This window comes from Pelophylax lessonae (assembly GCF_965119305.1).
Source record: "Pelophylax lessonae genome assembly, chromosome: 4".
Classification (NCBI taxonomy): Eukaryota; Metazoa; Chordata; class Amphibia; order Anura; family Ranidae; genus Pelophylax; species Pelophylax lessonae.
In genome coordinates, this window is record NC_138771.1 from 641093233 (window position 1) to 641116044 (window position 22812).

General features: G+C 45.2%; 1 protein-coding gene across 1 annotated transcript; it reads left to right on the plus strand.

Annotated features, from left to right (window-relative positions):
* Positions 1-7493: 7493 nt before the first annotated feature.
* LOC309552152 (olfactory receptor 10A7-like) lies at positions 7494-18673 on the plus strand (the record flags this gene model as incomplete). Its single annotated transcript, XM_082252966.1, has 2 exons — positions 7494-7934; positions 18173-18673. The coding sequence occupies 2 exons, from the start codon at positions 7494-7496 to the stop codon at positions 18671-18673; spliced, it is 942 nt and encodes a 313-aa protein (XP_082109092.1).
* Between the last annotated feature and the right edge of the window lie 4139 nt (positions 18674-22812).

Below are 22812 nucleotides of genomic sequence, written 5' to 3' on the forward strand. Positions count from 1 at the left end.
TTAATGCACCACAGCAGCACTTCAGAAGAGGGAAGCACACTCTATAGGAAAAACAAAGCAGAGAAGAAGGTACTTCTAAGTGTAGCTTGTAGCACCCCCCTAGATAGGTGCTAGGCAGGGAGAATAATTTGCTCTGCCTGCTTAACAGGGAACAGAATGTAAAACATAGTCTGCTCTCTCTGCTTATCAGGCGAGCCTGATCAATAGTTAGGCCTGCTCGTTGTGCTCAGTGTGTATTCATCTGGTCTCATGGAGTGTCCCCAGAAGATTCAATGGGGAGGCACGTTGGATGCTGTGGGAAACCTGGCCATGGCCAATGATACACAGGCTTTTGTACTGTCCCAGTGGGTTGGCACAGAGAGAGGTGCATCATGGGATAGGGTATAAAAGCCAGGAGCACATGAGGTAGGAGGTCTTTGGGTGGGAAGCCAAGTCCCAGAAGGAGGGTGATGGCTGTCTCCTCCCCTGAAGCTGTGGAAGGTGGTCACAGGCAGTTGGCCTGGTGAACCAGATATTGTGGATGAACCCAGAGGTCCAGTGGAGGCTGACTGGTGGAGTTTGGAGGCAACGGTGACTCTGGAAAAACAGTGTCTGTGAGTACAGAGGAACTTGCCCAGGGGTCTGCCAGGAAGGGGACCACTCCAGAGGCTAGAGTCAGCGGACGGAGCTGTGGAAGGTGGTCATAGGCAGTCAGCCTAGTGAACCAGAAAGTGTGGCTGAACCCAGAGGTCCAGTGGAAGCTGACTGTGGAGGTGAAGGCAGAGCAACTCTGGAAAAACAGTGTCTGTGAGTACAGGGAAGCTTGCCAAGGTGTCTGCCCAGGAAGGGGACCACTCCAGTGGCTAGAGTCAGCGGACGAGTGTCAGCACACAGGCAGTGAGAGTAAAGGGGATGCCAAGTTTACAACCCTAAAGAGAATATCCAAGGAGGAACATTTAAAGCAACTTCACTTTAGTGGCAGAGTGAAGCAGCAGCCTTGCTGCATTCTACAGTTAGCTGTCCTCAAGACTGTGAATAGTTAAAAGTTGGAGTGTCCCACTCATCCCTTCTCCTATCAAAGTTTGCAATAAAACCACAACATCCCCTGGACTGATTATTGACTGAGCCAAGAACTTTCATTGTTGTTTATCTGCTGTCAGTTGCTAAGGGTAACCCAGGGGAATCCAAAAAGTGTAAATCTCATCAGTCCTCTAGGGGGCAGTGCTACACACTTTAATGACAAGGAAGGGTTAAATACACTTACAAGATGGAAGTGAAAAACAGGCATATTGATTAATCCATACTGTCCAGTGGGATGCCTCCTGGGAGTAAAGACAGCTGCAGGTGGAAGTTCCAGCCTATCAGAGGTGGGAAACACTGTGTATCTGACTCAAGATGGAGAGCCATGCTGCCAGGGCCAGGATGGAATACAGGCAACTCCAAGTGATGTCAGAGTGAGCGGGACATGTTTCTGAGCATGCCCAGTCGTTCCTTCTTCAAACCAATGGAGTAATGCAAGAGGAAGAGGTTTAAATGAAAGTCAGGGGTGGGAAAAATGGGCAAGGGGTGGGCAGGACTGATAACTAGGGATGATCGAACTTTTCAAAAGTTCGGTTCGGCCAGAACATCCGAACTTCCTGAAAGTTCGGCCCGGATTTCAGAACCCCATTGAAATCAATGGGACCCGAACTTCAGTAATCAAAAAACACAATTTTTAAGCCCTAAAACCCAATAAATGCCCCTAAAAAGTGCCTAGGGTTCTGGGTCATGCCCCATTAACTATTAATCACACAAAAAAAGTTCTTAAAAATTGTCATTTTTGATAAAAAAACAATTATTGAAAAATTAAAAAAAAAAAAAGAGAGAGATTTTTTGATTTTTTCTTTGGATTTAGTATCTGGGGGGTCTAAAAGGTGTGCATGTGAAGTTTCAGCTCTGTAGCATGTCCAGAACCAGAAAAAAAACAGATCATTTGTATTAGAAAACTTTAAGCACAGGAATATGGCTTCGCTGCTGTAACACCTTGCCGGTTTAATAGAAGGCATTTTTTTGGGTTCTTTGCAGTCAGGAAAAACATCTGAACTTGTGTATAGTGGTACTGTGCACAAGTTCTGATGTTTTGCCTGCCTCCAAAACCCCCCAAAAAATGCCAGCAAAAACACACCTGGGCATTTTTTTTTGATGCTAGCGTTTTTTTTGGCATTTTTTGGGGTTCTTTTGAGGCAGGCAAAACATCTGAACTTGTGTATAGTGGTACTGTGCACAAGTTCAGATGTTTTGCCTGCCTCCAAAACCCCCCAAAAAATGCCAGCAAAAACACACCTGGGCATTTTTTTATTTGACGCTAGCGTTTTTTTGGCTTTTCTTGGGGTTCTTTTGAGGCAGGCAAAACATCTGAACATGTGTATAGGGGGTATATATAGACATATATGTCTGAATATATACCCCTAGACATATATAGGTGTGATAGTAGCAGAAATATATTACTGTAAATTATTTCATTAGCGCAAGCATTTATTTCTGCTACTATCACACCTATATATGTCTAGGGGTATATATTCAGACATATATGTCTATATATACCCCTTATACACATGTTCAGATGTCATGTCTGACATCAAACATGTCCTCAAAAAAAGCACTGGCAGTGGCAGCCCCTGCAGCATAAAAAATGCTGGCTGGTGAGCCATACTCCAGTTCAGAAGCTATTCAGAGAAATGATCATTTCTCTATAGCGGTCACCCTGATATGGAAGGGTTCGGTCACCCTGCCATAGCAGTCACTGTCAGTTCACCATACACTACATTACGGTCACACTGACACTTCACACTTTCCCTACAGAAACTAAATTTTTGAAGCTAACTAAAGTGTAAAGGAGCACTCTAACTACACTAGATATCCCTTTCCTCACACTAATAAATGCTAAATGACACTTTTAAAGTAAAATTAACAGAACTGCTTCCACTCTCTTCCATGTCCAGTATAACAATGCTGGGAATATGGCGGGGCGATCTTATATACTGGGGGGCATATTCACTAATGATTGGTCTAGGGACCCCCTAGTCACTCCAATCACATTCATAGCATTCTCCTGCCCCCTCAATTGGCTTTTGCTAATGGTTCTGGTCCAATCACGGGCTTTTAAAGCCCATTTCCTGAACCATTGCATTTTGGGCGGTTCTGGTTGCCGAATTCCGAACTTTTTGGGCAAAAAGTTCTAAATTCGGCCGAACCTCGAACACCCAATGTTCGGGCCGAACCGATGGTCGACCCGAACCGTTCGATCATCCCTACTGATAACGACTGCCAGATCATTACATGGCAGACAGTATGCGATGGAATAAAATACAGTACAAAAAAAAAGTAAAAAACTTGCTGCAGTAAAGGTAAAGATATGCAAGACATAAACACTGACTGGGACAGAACTGCAATTGCAGCTAGTACTCTGTATTGGTCTGTTACCCACTCCTGAGCCCTGTTTGCTGTGGGAGACCCATTCCTGCACCCTGCACAATACACACTTTTGAGCCTTGAACCCGGTGCAATACTCATCCCTACACTCTATGCTATACACACTTCTGAGACTTGCATGATACACACTCTGGAGCCCTGTACCCTTCAATAAATGCACTGCTAATCCCTGTGTTTGTGCGATATGTACTCCTGAGCTTCACACCACAGGCAAGGGGGCATTTTTTCCTTCTGGTCACACCACAGATGCAGGGACATTTTATTCTTTCAATGATACCACAGACTTAGTGAAATGTTTTTCCTTCCAGTGACACCACCGATTCTGGGACTTTTTTTCTATCCAGTGACACCACCAACTGTCCAATTTTAACACAAACATTGGTACTATATCATTGCATGTCACAAACATTACATGCATGTTTGCACATGCCCCTATTGTTCTTGTCCCCATCTCCAGGATGGGGACACAGTTTCCCTTCTTTGTCCCGTACACTGGGTGACTTTGTTCCTTCAATGCCTTCACGATCACCTCTTGCTGTTATGATATAGGAAAAGTCATTGGTGTTGGAGAGATTGAAAGCTGCCCCCAGCCCAGTTCTTACTTCACCATTTAAATATGCCACTTTCCCAATACAGAAAGACCCTCCCTGTCCATCTGCTTAATACAGCTAAATTCTGTATCCCTCCACTTTGGAACTCTGAACGTGTACCATCTTTAGTAGACTGGATTAAAAGGGTAAATAAAATTGCAGATATGGAGGAGTTGATACACATTGCGAAAGATACCAAATTCTACAACACATAGGCATGCTGGCTACAATTCCGAACGACTATACAGTACAAGGACATCTTGGCCTCAGCCCCTCCTCAACATGCGTAAATCAAAGCTAAGGCTACTTCCCAGACACACCCACAAGAACTTCTTCTACCACTCTCCAGGCACAGATAGCATAGAGTTGGACCCTCCCCCCCTACACAAGGGTTGTGAGGGGAGGTATCCAACGCCATTACAATCCATACGCTCGCCCTCCTAATTATAAAATATCATGAGTAAATGACTGAAAAACGAGTATCCCCACACAATACTTGTCTAAGATAAGACTTGAGATTGTAGTCCATGAAATACTTAACCATAGTGAAAGAGAAATTACATCACGCCTTTCATTCTACCTTATCAGGAACCTCGCATGGTATAAAACAAACAAATTTGAGAATTTATAACACACAGTTTAGTTAATGTCCTCCCTTTATAGATCAGGTTTCTCAATCTAAGCTTCCATACACTTCCATAAGACAAATCTGACGATCCCTGTCGACTATGTTCTAAGGTTCTTAAACTCATTATCAAAGTTCTTAGCAGTGGAATTGACAAATTTTATTTTGTAAAAGGTAACATGTAACTCTCTACTGTCATCTTGTTTTACCTATTTCAATTACTTTAAATGATGCTGATGGTCACTGTATGAAGTCATGTATTTGTACTAGGGCTGCCACGACGCGTCGACTACAAAAAATTGTCGACGTGCGTGAAAGGCGTCGACGCATCAACACGTGACGTCACACGCACCCTGGCCGGCCGCAGCGCCGCTTGAAGCATTGCCGGCCGGGTGAAATCCCCTTCCCCGGGCTCCGTCCACACTGCCATGCTTAGCCCCACACAGGATGTGCACAGGATGTGGAGGACGGCGCTCCGAGTGTCCTGATTGAGTCTGAGGGGACCGAGCTCGGTATGTCGGCCCGTGCGGCTCCCATTCCTGCCCCCGTCTGCAGCGAAGCAGCGATGTATCAGGCGGGAGTACAGCAGTCAGTGCCTTCCTGGACCAGGACTTCAGCCTGCAGGAGTTCAATGAGGGGGCCCGACAAGTGAGTGCACATGGCTTCCTTTGTTACCAGCAGTCAGTCCCCACAGCTCCTGGGACATGATGGGTAGGTGGGCACAGCTCCTGGGACATGGGTGGGTAGGCACAGCTCCTGGGACATGGGTGGGTAGGCACAGCTCCTGGGACATGAGTGGGTAGGCACAGCTCCGGGGACATGAGTGGGTAGGTGGGCACAGCTCCTGGGACATGAGTGGGTAGGTGGGCACAGCTCCTGGGACATGAGTGGGTAGGCACAGCTCCTGGGACATGAGTGGGTAGGTGGGAACAGCTCCTGGGACATGAGTGGGTAGGCACAGCTCCTGGGACATGAGTGGGTAGATGGGCACAGCTCCTGGGACATGAGTGGGTAGGTGGGCACAGCTCCTGGGACATGAGTGGGTAGGTGGGCACATCTCCTGGGACATAAGTGGGTAGGTGGGCACAGCTCCTGGGACATGAGTGGGTAGGTGGGCACAGCTCCTGGGACATAAGTGGGTAGGTGGGCACAGCTCCTGGGACATGATGGGTGGGTGCCCACAGCTCCTGGGACATGATGGATGGGTAGGCACAGCTCCTGGGACATGAGTGGGTAGGCACAGCTCCTGGGACATGAGTGGGTGCCCACAGCTCCTGGGACATGATGAGTAGGCATAGCTCCTGGGACATGATGGGTAGGCACAGTCCTACATACGAGACATATAGGGTCTTTCCTACTGACCGGCTGCAGGGAGGGGGGCTTGCTAGGTGGTCTGTACTAGGTGGGAGGGCTTACTGTGGGGTCTGTACTGGGAGGGGGCTTACTGAGGGGTCTGTATTAACCACTTGCCCACCGCTCACATGGAGCGTACTGCAGCAAAGTGGCACGATCCCGTCCAGCGACGTAGACCTACGTCGCTGGACTCCTCCCCCTGTAGGCGGCGCTCGCGCGCCGCCGGAGGCGCGCTCCCGCTGTTTTCATTCACAGCGGGAGTCGGGCCAGGGGAGGAGCAGCGGCGATCGCCGCTGCTCTGCCCCGATCGTCGGGGAATCGAGTGAGGAGATCCGCCCGCCTGTGTAAACAGAGCGGGCGGATCTCCATAGTGACAGGGAGTGACAGATCGGACTGTTCAGCATAGCTGGACATCCGATCTGTCCCTGTCTCACAAAGTCACCTCCCCCCCACACGTCAGTAAGCACTAGGCATACATTAACCCCTCCCTCTCCAATAAAATTAACCCCTTCACTGCCAGTGTCATTTTTACAGTAACAGTGCATATATATAGCACTGATTACTGCAGTAATGTCACTGGTACCCCCAAAAGTGTCAAAAATGTCAGTCAAGGGTCCGATCTGTCCGCCACAATGTCGCAGTCCCGCAAAAAAAATCGCAGATCACCGCCATTACGCGTTAAAAAAAAACACCAAAAATGACAGAAATCTTTCCCTTAGTTAGTAAATGCAATAACTTTTGCGCAAACCAATCAAAATACGATTATTGCGATTTTTTTTACCAAACATAGGTAGCAGAAAATAAATTGGCCAAAAATGTAAAAAAAATTAGATTTTTACATTTTTTGGGGGGGGGGAATTTCATATAAAAAATGTTAAAAATATTGTTATTTTTTAAAAATAAACGCTCTTTTTTTGTTTATAGCGCAAAAAGTATAAATCGCACAGGTGATCAAATACCACCAAAAGAAAGCTCTGTTTGTGGGAAAAGAAGGACGTAAATTTAGTTTGGATACGGCGTCGCACGACCGCGCAATTGTCAGTTAAAGTCGCACAGCGCCGAATCTCAAAAAGTGGCCTGGACGGAAGACAGCAAAATCCTCCAGTGGTAAAGTGGTTAATTACAGGATTAATTAGCTAATCAAAAAAACACTCAATTAAGCAAAAAAAAATAAAATAAAAATAATCGTTAGATTAGTCGACTAATCGTAAAAATAATCGATAAATTAGTCGACAGACAAGTTAATCGTTGCAGCCCTAATTTGTACATTTCATTTTTCTCAATAAAAGCTCCAAATGGAGGTCCCACAGAACAAGACAAAAAGGTTGTATGACTCTACTTTATACTGTATGATTTATTGAATGGCTTTCATGATAATAAACTTTTGTCTTGTTAGATACTGCATTAAAAGGTTTGAACTTTCTTGCAGAAGGATGAATGTTTTTATGTTCTTTTCTTGACTCTTTCTTGAAGACATGTGTGAAGACAACCAAACTGAAGTAGTTGAATTTTTGCTTCTTGGATTTCAAAACCTCCATCGATTCAAAATTCTTCTGTTCATTGTGTTTTTCTTATCCTATTTAATGATATTAAATGGAAACCTCATCATTGTTGTTTTAATATCGATTAATGACAATCTTAAAATCCCAATGTTTTACTTTCTCAAACACTTGGCAATAGCTGACCTCATGATAACCACCACCATTATCCCAATGATGTTAGAAATTATAATAAAAGATGGAATCACAATATCTGTTACTGCCTGCATGATCCAGATGCATTGTTTCGCTATTTGTGGAATTGTCCAATGTTTGCTTATTGCAATTATGTCCTACGATCGTTATGTGGCCATATGTAACCCAATGCATTATCATTCAATCATGGAGCTCCGTATCTGTCTACGGATGGTTGTCTGGTCTTGGATAGGGTTGAGCGAACACCTAGATGTCCGTGTTCGACGGGTTCGGCCGAACTTTAAAAAAAAGTCCGGGTCCGTGTCCCGGACTTTTACCGAACTTTTCCCGGACACCGAACCCCATTGAAGTCAATGGGGACCCGAACTTTAAGGCACTAAAATGGCTCTAAAACACCAAAGGAAAGGGCTAGAGTGCTGCAAATGGCAGCAAAACGTAATTAAGAGCATGGCAAGTGCTCTGCAAACAAATGTGGATAGGGAAATAACTTAAAACAACAAAAAAAAAACAGAAAAATAAAACAATGTTCTTCTTCATCTCTGAAGGACGAGGCCCATATGGAGTAGGAGGGAGGTTGAGGTGGTGGTGGATGTGGCGGTGACATAGGCGTGCGCACAGGGTGTGCTGGGTGTGCCTGGGCACACCCTAATCACCTAGGGCACATAGCATTGCCAGTGAGGAGATGGGAAAGATCTCCCTGGGACCTGCTCTGCTCTATTTCTCCTTGCCTACAGGTACATGGCCCCGATACATTACTCTCCCTGCTGGCAAACACATGCATGTGTATTTCAACTTTGGGGTGCACACCTTAATGCAATAGGCTGCGCACACCTATGGGCGGTGTAGGTGGAAGCGGCGGTGGAGGAGGACCAGGGCCGGATTAACAGCATCATGGGCTTGGTGCTGAGGATTTTGAAGGGCCTTAAGGGCCGTGCCTTGCCATGCACCCAGAGGAGGAAGGGTGCAGCCATGCATGCCTAATTCAACATGGGATGCTGTCTCTGAAGCCCATAAACACATCCATGCATCGCCAACTGTCCCTCCTTGTCCGGCCTTCACGCTGTGTGGGGAGGTTCTGAGGGTGCTGCCTGGGGAAGCGAGCATAGAAGCCAGACTTCTGTGTTTACAAGTGACAGAAGAGCGGTAACAGTGAATATGGCCAACCCGGGGCCTATATAAAAGGTAGGGGCCTGGAGCTGCAGCTCCAATAGCCCCTACATTAATCTGGCCCTGAGGAGGAGGACGAGGTAGCCAACACTGCTTCTTTTCAAAAATTTTAAATGAGGGTACACCCCAAAAGAGTGAGAAAGAGCAAAAATGGAACAATGGGTGGGTAAGGTCGGTATCCATTGCTATTCTGCATAAGGTACGGAAAAGTCCCGTGGGATCCATGCCTGGTTCATTTTAATGAACGTGAGCTTGTCCACATTGTCTCTGGACAGGCGGCTGCGCTTGTCTGTTATAACGCCCCCAGCCGTGCTAAATACCCGTTCAGATAATACACTGGCTGCAGGGCACGCCAGCACCTCCAAGGCGTAAAGGGCAAGCTCAGGCCATGTGCCCAATTTGGAGACCCAGAAGTTGAAGGGGGCAGACCCGTCATTCACTACATGTAGGCGTGTGCACACATACTGCTCCACCATGTTGGTAAAATGCTGCCTCCTGCTAAGACGTTCCATCTGAGCTGCTGGTGCTGCTGTTTGTTGTGGCGTGCTGACAAAGCTTTTCCACATTTCGGCCATGCTAACCCTGCCTTCTGAGGTGCTGGCGGTGCCCTGGTTGCGTTGGCGACCTCCTCCTCCTCCTCCTCTGCCTTGTGCTTCCACTGTGGCCCCGCTGTCAGATGGGAATGCCAGCAGCATGGCGTCTACCAGCGTGCGCTTGTACTCGCGCATCTTGCGATCGCGCTCCAGTGAGTGAATTAAGGACGGTACGTTGTCCTTGTAACGGGGATCCAGCAGCGTGGCCACCCAGTAATCAGCACAAGTTAGAATGTGGGCAACTCGGCGGTCGTTGTGGAGACACTGCAGCATGTAATCGCTCATGTGTGCCAGGCTGCCCAGAGGCGACGAAAGGCTGTCCTCTGTGGGAGGTGTATCGTCCGTGTCCTCTGTATCCCCCCAGCCACGCACCAGTGATGGCCATGAGCTGGCCTGGGTGCCACCCTGCTGTGAACATGGTTCCATCTCCTCCTCCAGCTCCTCCTCCTCCTCATCCTCCTCATCCTCCAGAACTGTGCCCCTGCTGGACAATTGCGTCCCTGGCGTTTGCGTGTGCAGGAACCCACCCTCGGAGCCCCTTGCGAATGACTGCCCTGAAAGCCTTGGAAATGTTACCTCTTCATCCTCCTCCTCCTCCTCATCCTGTGCCACATCCTCTTCCATCATCGCCCGAATTGTTTTTTCAAGGAGGCATAGAAGTGGGATAGTTAAGCTGAGAACGGCGTCATTGCCACTGGCCATGTTGGTGGAGTACTCAAAACAGCGCAACAAGGCACACAGGTCTCGCATGGAGGCCCAGTTATTGGTGGTGAAGTGGTGCTGTTCCGCAGAGCGACTCACGCGTGCGTGCTGCAGCTGAAACTCCACTATGGCCTGCTGCTGCTCGCACAGTCTTTCCAGCATGTGCAAGGTGGAGTTCCACCTTGTGGGCACGTCACATATGAGGCGGTGAGCGGGAAGGCCGAAGTTACGCTGCAGCGCTGCCAGGCGAGCAGCAGCAGGGTGAGAACGCCGAAAGTGCGCACAAACGGCCCGCACTTTCTGCAGCAGCTCTGACATATCGGGGTAGTTTTTAAGGAACCTCTGCACCACCAAATTCAGCACATGCGCCAGGCAAGGGATGTGCGTCAAACCGGCTAGGCCCAGAGCTGCTATGAGATTTCGCCCGTTATCACACACCACCAGGCCGGGCTTGAGGCTCGCTGGCAGCAACCACTCATTTGTCTGCTGTTCCATGCTCCTCCACAACTCCTGCGCGGTGTGTGGTTTTTCCCCTAAACAGGCAAGTTGTAAAACTGCCTGCTGTCGTTTACCCCTGGCCGTGCTGAAGTTGGTGGTGAAGGTGTTACGCTGTCCGGATGAGGAGGCGGTAGAGGATGAGGAAGCGGAGTAGGAGGAGTTACGAACAGGAGGCAAACTGAAGCGCCCTGCAATCCTCGGTGGTGGAAGGACATGCGCCAAATTGCTATCCGCCTCAGGCCCATCCGCCACTGCATTTACCCAGTGTGCCGTTAGGGAGATATAACGCCCCTGACCGTGCTTACTGGTCCACGTATCCGTAGTTAGGTGGACCTTGGCACAGATGGCGTTGCGCAGTGCACACCTGATATTTTCCCCCACTTGGTTGTGCAGGGAAGGGATGGCTTGCCTGGAAAAGTAGTGGCGGCTGGGCACGACGTACTGTGGGACAGCCACCGACATAAGGTTTTTAAAACTGTGCGTCTCCACCAGACGGAATGACAGCATTTCAAAGGCCAATAATTTTGAAATGCTGGCATTCAGGGCCAGGGATCGCGGGTGGGTAGGGGGGTACTTCCTCTTCCTCTCAAGTGTTTGGGAGATGGAAAGCTGAACGCTTCCACGGGACATTGTGGAGATGGTTGTTGGTGACCCAGGTGGTGGTGTTGCTGACAGATCGTCTGTTTGCGGGGTGGCAATTGCCGGTATCACTACAGATGTGGCTGGAGCGGCTGAGACTGCAGCAGAAGAGGAAGCAGGATGAGCCAGAGACGTTTCTTGGTTTTGAAGGTGTGTACTCCACTGCAGCTCGTGCTTTGCACTTAGATGCCTGATCATGCAGGTTGTGCTCAGGTTGAGAAGGTTCATGCCTCGCTTCAAGCTCTGATTGCACAGGGTGCAAACCACTCGTGTCCTGTCATCAGCACATTTTCTAAAGAACTTCCACGCTAGAGAACTCCTTTGAGCTGACTTTGGTGCGCTCGTTCCCTTGCTGCGTTGGGCAGTAGCGGGCGTAGTGTCTAGGGCACGGCCGCTCCGCTTCTGCACCCTGCTCCCTCTTCTGCTGTGCTGGTGGCTCTGTGCGACCACCGCCTCTTCCTCCAAACTACTCAGGTCACCTGCATGACGTTCATTCCATGTGGGGTCGAGGACCTCATCGTCCTCCACATCATCTTCCACCCAGTCTTCACCCCTGCCCTCCTTGTCGGTCTCCACAATGCTGAACGCCGCAGCAGTTGGCACCTGCGTTTCGTCATCATCGGAGACGTGCTGCGATGATCCTTGCATGTACTCATCTTGAGAAATAAGTGGTTGGGCATCGCTGCACTCAATCTCTTCCACTTCTGGGGCAGGGCTAGGTGGATGGCCCTGGGAAACCCTGCTGACAGAGTCCTCAAAAAGAATAAGAGACTGCTGTATGGCTTGGGGCTCAGACTGCTGGCCTGATTTGCAAGGGGGTGAGGTGAAAGACGGTTGGACATTGGCTGCAGGTGCCAACTCTGACCTTTCTGCAGTAGACTGGGTGGGAGACAATGTGAAGGAACTGGAGGCACTGTCAGCAGCAAACCAATCTACTATCGCCTCAACTTGTTCTGGCCTCATCACTTCTAGGGGCGTTTGATGCCCTACCAAATACTGATGCAGGTTCTGTCGCCTACTCACACTTGAGGAAGGTGTTTCACTTGTGCGTGTAGCTGGCACAGATCGACCATGTCCTCTCCTTGCAACAGGAGCTCTACCAGCAGCACCACGACCCAGGCCACGGCCCTTATTTGACGGTCTCCTCATATTTCTGTAATTTAAGATCTTGCCCTAGAAAGGTTTTTATTGAATAGCGGAATAGAAAATATGATCCAAAAAAAGTGTATGTATATCACACGTACACAACCACACTAGGCCCCAATTACTATTGTTTGTACCCCTAAAAGGCTAGATGAGGAGTAGGGGGAGTATGGAACAGGCAGCACCCTCAAACCTTCAGAAGTATGAGATGAACCCCAACAACTTGGAAAGGTGGATCTCTCTCACACGTACCGACACAGACTATCCCGCAATTCAATTGATCCTCAAAGGTTTTTATTGAATAGCGGAATAGGAAATATGATAAAAAAAAGTGTATGTATCTCGCACGTACACAACCACACTAGGCCCCAATTACTATTGTTTGTACCCCTAAAAGGCTAGATGAGGAGTAGGGGGGGTATGGAACAGGCAGCACCCTCAAACCTTCAGAAGTATGAGATGAACCCCAACAACTTGGAAAGGTGGATCTCTCTCACACGTACCGACACAGACTATCCCGCAATTCAATTGATCCTCAAAGGTTTTTATTGAATAGCGGAATAGGAAATATGATCAAAAAAAGTGTATGTATCTCGCACGTACACAACCACACTAGGCCCCAATTACTATTGTTTGTACCCCTAAAAGGCTAGATGAGGAGTAGGGGGGGTATGGAACAGGCAGCACCCTCAAACCTTCAGAAGTATGAGATGAACCCCAACAACTTGGAAAGGTGGATCTCTCTCACACGTACCAACACAGACTATCCCCCAATTTAACTGATCCCCAAAGGTTTTTGATTAAATAGCGGAATAGAAAATATGATCCAAAAAAAGTGTATGTATATCACACGTACACAACCACACTAGGCCCCAATTACTATTGTTTGTACCCCTAAAAGGCTAGATGAGGAGTAGGGGGAGTATGGAACAGGCAGCACCCTCAAACCTTCAGAAGTATGAGATGAACCCCAACAACTTGGAAAGGTGGATCTCTCTCACACGTACCGACACAGACTATCCCGCAATTCAATTGATCCTCAAAGGTTTTTATTGAATAGCGGAATAGGAAATATGATCAAAAAAAGTGTATGTATCTCGCACGTACACAACCACACTAGGCCCCAATTACTATTGTTTGTACCCCTAAAAGGCTAGATGAGGAGTAGGGGGAGTATGGAACAGGCAGCACCCTCAAACCTTCAGAAGTATGAGATGAACCCCAACAACTTGGAAAGGTGGATCTCTCTCACACGTACCAACACAGACTATCCCCCAATTTAACTGATCCCCAAAGGTTTTTGATTAAATAGCGGAATAGAAAATATGATCCCAAAAAAGTGTATGTATATCACACGTACACAACCACACTAGGCCCCAATTACTATTGTTTGTACCCCTAAAAGGCTAGGAGTAGGGGGAGTATGGAACAGGCAGCACCCTCAAACCTTCAGAAGTATGAGATGAACCCCAACAACTTGGAAAGGTGGATCTCTCTCACACGTACCAACACAGACTATCCCCCAATTTAACTGATCCCCAAAGGTTTTTGATTAAATAGCGGAATAGAAAATATGATCCCAAAAAAGTGTATGTATATCACACGTACACAACCACACTAGGCCCCAATTACTATTGTTTGTACCCCTAAAAGGCTAGGAGTAGGGGGAGTATGGAACAGGCAGCACCCTCAAACCTTCAGAAGTATGAGATGAACCCCAACAACTTGGAAAGGTGGATCTCTCTCACACGTACCAACACAGACTATCCCCCAATTTAACTGATCCCCAAAGGTTTTTGATTAAATAGCGGAATAGAAAATATGATCCCAAAAAAGTGTATGTATATCACACGTACACAACCACACTAGGCCCCAATTACTATTGTTTGTACCCCTAAAAGGCTAGGAGTAGGGGGAGTATGGAACAGGCAGCACCCTCAAACCTTCAGAAGTATGAGATGAACCCCAACAACTTGGAAAGGTGGATCTCTCTCACACGTACCAACACAGACTATCCCCCAATTTAACTGATCCCCAAAGGTTTTTGATTAAATAGCGGAATAGAAAATATGATCCCAAAAAAGTGTATGTATATCACACGTACACAACCACACTAGGCCCCAATTACTATTGTTTGTACCCCTAAAAGGCTAGGAGTAGGGGGAGTATGGAACAGGCAGCACCCTCAAACCTTCAGAAGTATGAGATGAACCCCAACAACTTGGAAAGGTGGATCTCTCTCACACGTACCAACACAGACTATCCCCCAATTTAACTGATCCCCAAAGGTTTTTGATTAAATAGCGGAATAGAAAATATGATCCCAAAAAAGTGTATGTATATCACACGTACACAACCACACTAGGCCCCAATTACTATTGTTTGTACCCCTAAAAGGCTAGGAGTAGGGGGAGTATGGAACAGGCAGCACCCTCAAACCTTCAGAAGTATGAGATGAACCCCAACAACTTGGAAAGGTGGATCTCTCTCACACGTACCAACACAGACTATCCCCCAATTTAACTGATCCCCAAAGGTTTTTGATTAAATAGCGGAATAGAAAATATGATCCCAAAAAAGTGTATGTATATCACACGTACACAACCACACTAGGCCCCAATTACTATTGTTTGTACCCCTAAAAGGCTAGGAGTAGGGGGAGTATGGAACAGGCAGCACCCTCAAACCTTCAGAAGTATGAGATGAACCCCAACAACTTGGAAAGGTGGATCTCTCTCACACGTACCAACACAGACTATCCCCCAATTTAACTGATCCCCAAAGGTTTTTGATTAAATAGCGGAATAGAAAATATGATCCCAAAAAAGTGTATGTATATCACACGTACACAACCACACTAGGCCCCAATTACTATTGTTTGTACCCCTAAAAGGCTAGGAGTAGGGGGAGTATGGAACAGGCAGCACCCTCAAACCTTCAGAAGTATGAGATGAACCCCAACAACTTGGAAAGGTGGATCTCTCTCACACGTACCAACACAGACTATCCCCCAATTTAACTGATCCCCAGAGGTTTTTGATTAAATAGCGGAATAGAAAATATGATCCCAAAAAAGTGTATGTATATCACACGTACACAACCACACTAGGCCCCAATTACTATTGTTTGTACCCCTAAAAGGCTAGGAGTAGGGGGAGTATGGAACAGGCAGCACCCTCAAACCTTCAGAAGTATGAGATGAACCCCAACAACTTGGAAAGGTGGATCTCTCTCACACGTACCAACACAGACTATCCCCCAATTTAACTGATCCCCAAAGGTTTTTGATTAAATAGCGGAATAGAAAATATGATCCCAAAAAAGTGTATGTATATCACACGTACACAACCACACTAGGCCCCAATTACTATTGTTTGTACCCCTAAAAGGCTAGGAGTAGGGGGAGTATGGAACAGGCAGCACCCTCAAACCTTCAGAAGTATGAGATGAACCCCAACAACTTGGAAAGGTGGATCTCTCTCACACGTACCAACACAGACTATCCCCCAATTTAACTGATCCCCAAAGGTTTTTGATTAAATAGCGGAATAGAAAATATGATCCCAAAAAAGTGTATGTATATCACACGTACACAACCACACTAGGCCCCAATTACTATTGTTTGTACCCCTAAAAGGCTAGGAGTAGGGGGAGTATGGAACAGGCAGCACCCTCAAACCTTCAGAAGTATGAGATGAACCCCAACAACTTGGAAAGGTGGATCTCTCTCACACGTACCAACACAGACTATCCCCCAATTTAACTGATCCCCAAAGGTTTTTGATTAAATAGCGGAATAGAAAATATGATCCCAAAAAAGTGTATGTATATCACACGTACACAACCACACTAGGCCCCAATTACTATTGTTTGTACCCCTAAAAGGCTAGGAGTAGGGGGAGTATGGAACAGGCAGCACCCTCAAACCTTCAGAAGTATGAGATGAACCCCAACAACTTGGAAAGGTGGATCTCTCTCACACGTACCAACACAGACTATCCCCCAATTTAACTGATCCCCAAAGGTTTTTGATTAAATAGCGGAATAGAAAATATGATCCCAAAAAAGTGTATGTATATCACACGTACACAACCACACTAGGCCCCAATTACTATTGTTTGTACCCCTAAAAGGCTAGATGAGGAGTAGGGGGAGTATGGAACAGGCAGCACCCTCAAACCTTCAGAAGTATGAGATTGTGTTCACTGTACCCCACAAAGATTGAGTTCACTGCACCCCACAATGATTGTGTTCACTGCACCCCACAAAGATTGTGTTCACTGCACCTCACAAAGATTGTGTTCACTGTACCCCCCAAAGATTGTGTTCACTGCACCCCACAAAGATTCTGTTCACTGTACCCCACAAAGATTGTGTTCACTGCACCCCAAAAAGATTGTGTTCACTGCACCCCAAAAAGGATGTTGTTCACTGCACCCCAAAAAGGATGTTGTTCACTCCACCCCAAAAAGATTGTGTTCACTGCACCCCACAAAGATTGTGTTCACTGCACCCCAAAAAGATTGTGTTCACTGCACCCCAAAAATGATTTTGTTCACTGCACCCCAAAAAGGATTTTGTTCACTGCACCCCAAAAAGGATGTTGTTCACTCCACCCCAAAAAGATTGTGTTCACTGCACCCCAAAAAGATTGTGTTCACTGCACCCCACAAAGGATTTTGTTCACTGCACCCCAAAAAGATTGTGTTCACTGCACCCCAAAAAGGATGTTGTTCACTGCACCCCAAAAAGGATTTTGTTCACTGCACCCCAAAAAGATTGTGTTCACTGCACCCCACAAAGGATTTTGTTCACTGCACCCCACAAAGATTGTGTTCACTGCACACCAAAAAGGATTGTGTTCACTGCACCCCAAAAAGATTTTGTTCACTGCACCCCAAAAAGATTGTGTTCACTGCAGCCCAAAAAGATTGTGTTCACTGCAGCCCAAAAAGATTGTGTTCACTGCAGCCCAAAAAGATTGTGTTCACTGCAGCCCAAAAAGATTGTGTTCACTGCAGCTCACACACAGAAAAATGGATGTGGATCACTGACACCTGCCTATCTCCAATCCCACACCACACAGCAATATCGATTGTAGTTTGTAGAACACAGTTTCCCTAAAATTCAGCAGACTCTGTCCCTAACAGGATTGAGAAGAGATCGTAGATCAGGATTGAGTGCAGACCCCACCCCCCACACAGCAATATCGATTGTAGTTTGTAGAAGACACTGACCCTATAATTCAGCAGACTCTATCCCTAAAATGCCTACAACTCGCCCTGCCTAAACACTCCGACCTGTCCCTCAATTCTATCCGGACACAAATGGTTTTTTCCTGCCTATCTTTCCCTAATCAGCAGCCAGCACGTTGATGTGTGCTCTGTCCCTGAATCTAAGCAGCATAATGACGCCGCTGCGGCTGCCTCGAACTTATAAAGACTTGGTCACATGCTTCAGACGGCCAATCACAGCTACTGAGACATTTGCAGGCATGGCTGGGATGGCTTAAGGCACACCAGTTAAACGATTGTTGATTGGCTGTTGAAAGCCCGCCATGAAAAGAGCGCCAAAGCATGCAAAACCCGGAAATAAAACGACCGAACACGGATTTTTACCCGAACATACAGTAAAGTGTCCGTGTCCGTGTTCGGGTACAAAAAATCCAATTATTCGGTACGAACACGAATAATACAGTCCGTGTTCGCTCAACACTAGTCTTGGATTGTGGTTGTCCTTGGGTCCGGTGAATTTATTTTGGTGTATCAGTTATATTTTTGTGGTGACAATAACATTAATCACTTCTTCTGTGATTCCGGTCCAGTGCTTGAGCTGTCTACTTCAGACACGTCCTTGCTTGTATTAATTGATCTTTCTCTGTCCATTTTAGGTATTTTTGTTCCTTTTGCCTTTATTATTGTGACCTATGTCTTCATTTCCTTCACTGTAGTACACCTTTCTTCATCCAATGGACGAAGGAAAGCCTTTTCTACATGTAGCTCTCACCTGGCTACTGTGTGTACATATTATGGGAGCTTGATGGCCATTTATTTGACACCGTCTGATAAAAGATCACCTAATACAAACAAATTTATGTCTCTTTTCTACATTGTGGCAACTCCTCTGGTGAATCCCATTATCTACAGCCTGAGGAACCACAAGATCAGAAAAAGCCTTAAAAAAAGTTTAACAAAAGTTAAAACACTTCAATTACATTAAAATCATATCTTCATTTTCCTTGTTTCTTGGACTCAAAAGAGTTATCTAGTTCCATGTAAATTGATTGCGTCTAGTTTTAGAAGCTTTGACTTAGTGTTACAATTGTCATTATTTACTGTAGTCATCCAAAAAAAGTTAAAGCTGAACTCTGTATGGTTGCACCCTGAATCCCCAATTAGCAGTAGCTTTGTTTTTCTAACAAGTGATTGATTGCTAGTTCTTAAATTGTGAACCCCTTAGGATTTTTTTTTTCTTTTAATTTCGATCTTTTCCGTTTTAAAAATCTCTTACTTTGGAGTTGATTAGAGGGAAGTTGCAACTTAGGAGAATTTTCTTCCGGGTGGTTTAACCACTTTTCGACCGCCCACCTCAGATATACTGCGGCAGGCAGCCGCTCTCCTGGGCAAAGCGACGTAGGCATACGTCGCTCACTCGTAGGAGGCTAGGGGGCGAGGGCTCATCAGCTGGGAAGCCAATGCGTGTGTCAGGAGGCTCCGATTGCCACCTGCCACCCACGATCGCTCTCCGCTGAGAGAGAAGAACGCTCAGCTGTTGTAAGCACAGCTGACCGTTCTTCTCGATGCAATGATCATAGAGCCCATGTGATCCTTCTATATAGGATCACATGTCCCTATGGTTATTTCAGAAGCCCCCCCCCCCCCACAGTTAGAATCATTCCCCTAGGCTCACATTTAACCCCTTGATCACCCATAATGTTAACCCCTTCCCTGCCAGTGTCATTATTACAGTAACAGTGCATATTTTTAGCACTGATTACTGTAGTAATGTCACTGGTCCCCCCCAAAAGTGTCAAAAATGTCAGTCAGCGGTCAAATCTGTCCGCCACAATGTGCAGTCCTGCAAAAAATCCCAGATTGCCGCCATTACTAGTTAAAAAAAAAAAACAATAAAAATGACATAAATCTTTCCCGTAGTTAGTAAACGCAATAACTTTCGCGCAAACCAACCAGCTTATTGCGTTTTTTTTTTACCAAAAATATGTAGCAGAAAACAATTTGGCTTAAAATGTTAAAAAATTGTGATTTTTAAATTTTTTTTGAGAATGTCATAAAGCAGAATGTGAAAAATATTTTTTTTTTTTTTCAAAATTGTAGCACTTTTTTGTTTATAGCGCAAAAAAGAAAAATCGCACAGGTGATCAAATACCACCAAAAGAAAGCTCTATTTGTGGGGAAAAAAGGGCATCAATTTTTTTTGGGTAGATCATCGCACAACCGTGCAATTGTCCGTTAAATTAATGCAGTGCCGAATTGCAAAATAGGGCCTGGTCAGGAAGGGGGCAAATCCTTCCGGTCTTAAAGTGGTTAATTTACTGATTTAGTATTTTTTTTAAGGGAGGGTCTTTGAATACAGTATATTTTGTGGTGATAATACCTTTTTTTTCCCCTAGTTTGGGGAGATTAGAGCACAGCAATCACTTGATGCTAAAGCCTCGTACACACGATCAGATTATCGAACGATCTGTCGTCCGTTTTTTGTTGCATGCTAGTCTCATATGGAAAGTGAAGAGGTTACTTTCATATGAAAATTCCCGTACGACAGAATTCAACTTCAGAAGTGATGTCATGTGCTGAATTGTTTTGTATGTGTTCTTTCGTTTCTGAGCATGCCTAGTCTTGCTCTTACGATTTATTTTGGACGAAAACTGTACTAATTGAACGAAAATCGGACATTGTGTTGACTTACGATAAAAATTTTATAGCCTGCACATCCAGTTTTTGTCGTCCGAAGATCCGTAATCGGCTGTCGAAAGCACCATACTAACATTCCTAAAATCGGCAGATCGTTCGCCGGACTAAATTTTCCTTCCGATTTTCGTATTGTGTTTACGGGCCTTAACTGTCTGTTCATTAAATGTCTATTCTCTAAGAAACTAAAGCTGAGCAATTTAAGTTTGGGTTAGTATAAAGTGGCATCACAGTTTGGCAGCAGTGATAACATGCTTAGATGCAAAGACACAAGGCACAGGCATTTGTGTTCTCAAAAAAAGAATATTAAGCATTCAAAGATTTGGGGGTGAGTAAGAATTTTCAAGTGGTATCACAGTTTAGCAGCTGCATCAAAACGCCCTAAAGCAGAAATAGAAGCCACACATTAGTTTCTCAAATAAAAGCCTCTCCTTCTCCATCTCCTGCTTCTGCCCCCCACCCTCTGCACTGTCCATTGGTGGGCAACTAGTGGCTTTTCCGAGCTGAGGGCTGTTTCTAATGGATGGTTATGCAGAGTTGCAAGACCAGGAATGTAGGCAATAATGTAGGGAAAATTCATAGTGGGGAGTACTGCGCTTCAGGGGTGATTGTTATAATAAAGTGTCTAATCGTGTAAATATATATGAATAAATATCAAAAAGGTGTAATATCCTAAACCAATATACAGTAATCCCCCGCTCCATCGCGGTTCAGTTTTTGCGGTCCCGGTAATTCGCGTTTTTTTTTGTAATGTTATTTTACTATATAAATCATTAAAAATTAAATATTTTTGTGTTTTCCATAGCTCTTGCTATGTCTCTTAGTATCTTTTATGTGTTTAAATGAGTTTCTATTGTTTTAAAAGTGTGTTTAAAGACCTTAAAATGCTTCTACACGTACAGTGACAGTAAAAAAACATGCCTACAATGCATTTTAATAGGGTTTTTCTATTTCGCGGAATTTCACTTTTCGCAGCTGGGTCCGGAACGTAACCCCCGCAATGGAGGGGGGTTTACTGTATGTGAAATAAACTTGTTAATTAGGAGAATAAAAATTGTATAAAATTATATCTATGCCATATAGATGTTAAATCATATGATATCATTCAAAATAAATAGATAAATACGTATGTTGATATATTTCTTAAATCAATAATAAAGTGCTTATGGTAAATGTGTAATATATACAATTAATTAAAGGTGACAATAGTGATACAGTAAAGTGCAAACCAATAAAGTGTCCTAATTCTACTTCCATATATTATATCAACAGGATCAATCAAATATGAATAAATAAATAATTAATATATTGTGCTCAAGTGTCCAAAAAATATGACAAAAACAATATTCAATCTTCCTCTTCTGTGAATCAAAATTGACTTCCTTCCACCTTTACACCTTGTGAAATATAGTGCTCTTCAGTGCTCATCACTTCTAGGTGTGCTACCTGCTCACCTTAATGTTGTCGGACATGCGCTTTTTGGTCTATTAAAAAGCCAAATCATCTATCCTCTCCTCTCATAGCTCTGCTTAATCAAGCGTGGGGGATGTTAGTATATTTCCTCCTTTCCAGGGTATCGCTTTTCCTTATACTCCGGTGCCTCCTCGTATCTCAAAATAATGGTGCCATCATAGTGTAGTAATGTCAAATTTTTGTTTGAAGAAAAAATGTAACAACTCACAGTTTAAAATCTCTGTTATCCGCTTGTGTGTCGCGGGACTTTCCTCCGTGTCCCGTAACGTCACTTCCGGTGCTGTGTCTGCCCTACGCGTTACGTCACGCTATCACGTGACTTCTTCATCCCCTTCATTAATTGTATTTATTACACATTTACCATAAGCTCTTTTTTATTGATGTAAGAAATATATCAACATACATATTTATCTATTTATTTTGGATGATACCATATGATTTAACATCTATATGGCACAGATATAATTTTATACAATTTTTATTCTCCTAAATAACAAGTTTATTTCAGATATATTGTTTTAGGATATTGCACCTTTTTGATATCTATTCATATATATTTACACAATTAGACACTTTATTATAACAATCACCCCTGAAGCGCGGTACTCCCCACTATGAATCTTCATTTAACTGTGTGGTCACCAGTAATAGTTAGTGATGTCGCGAACCTAAAATTCGCGGTTCGCGAACGGCGAACGCGAACATCGGCAAATGTTCGCGAACCGGCGAACCGGGCGAACCGCCATAGACTTCAATAGGCAGGCGAATTTTAAAACACACAGGGACTCTTTCTGGCCACAATAGTGATGGAAAAGTTGTTTCAAGGGGACTAACACCTGGACTGTGGCATGCCGGAGAGGGATCACGCAAAAAAAAGTTCTTAAAAATTATGATTTTTTGATAGCGAGCCAATTATTGGAAAAATTAAAAAAAAATAAAAATAAAAAATTTCTTTGG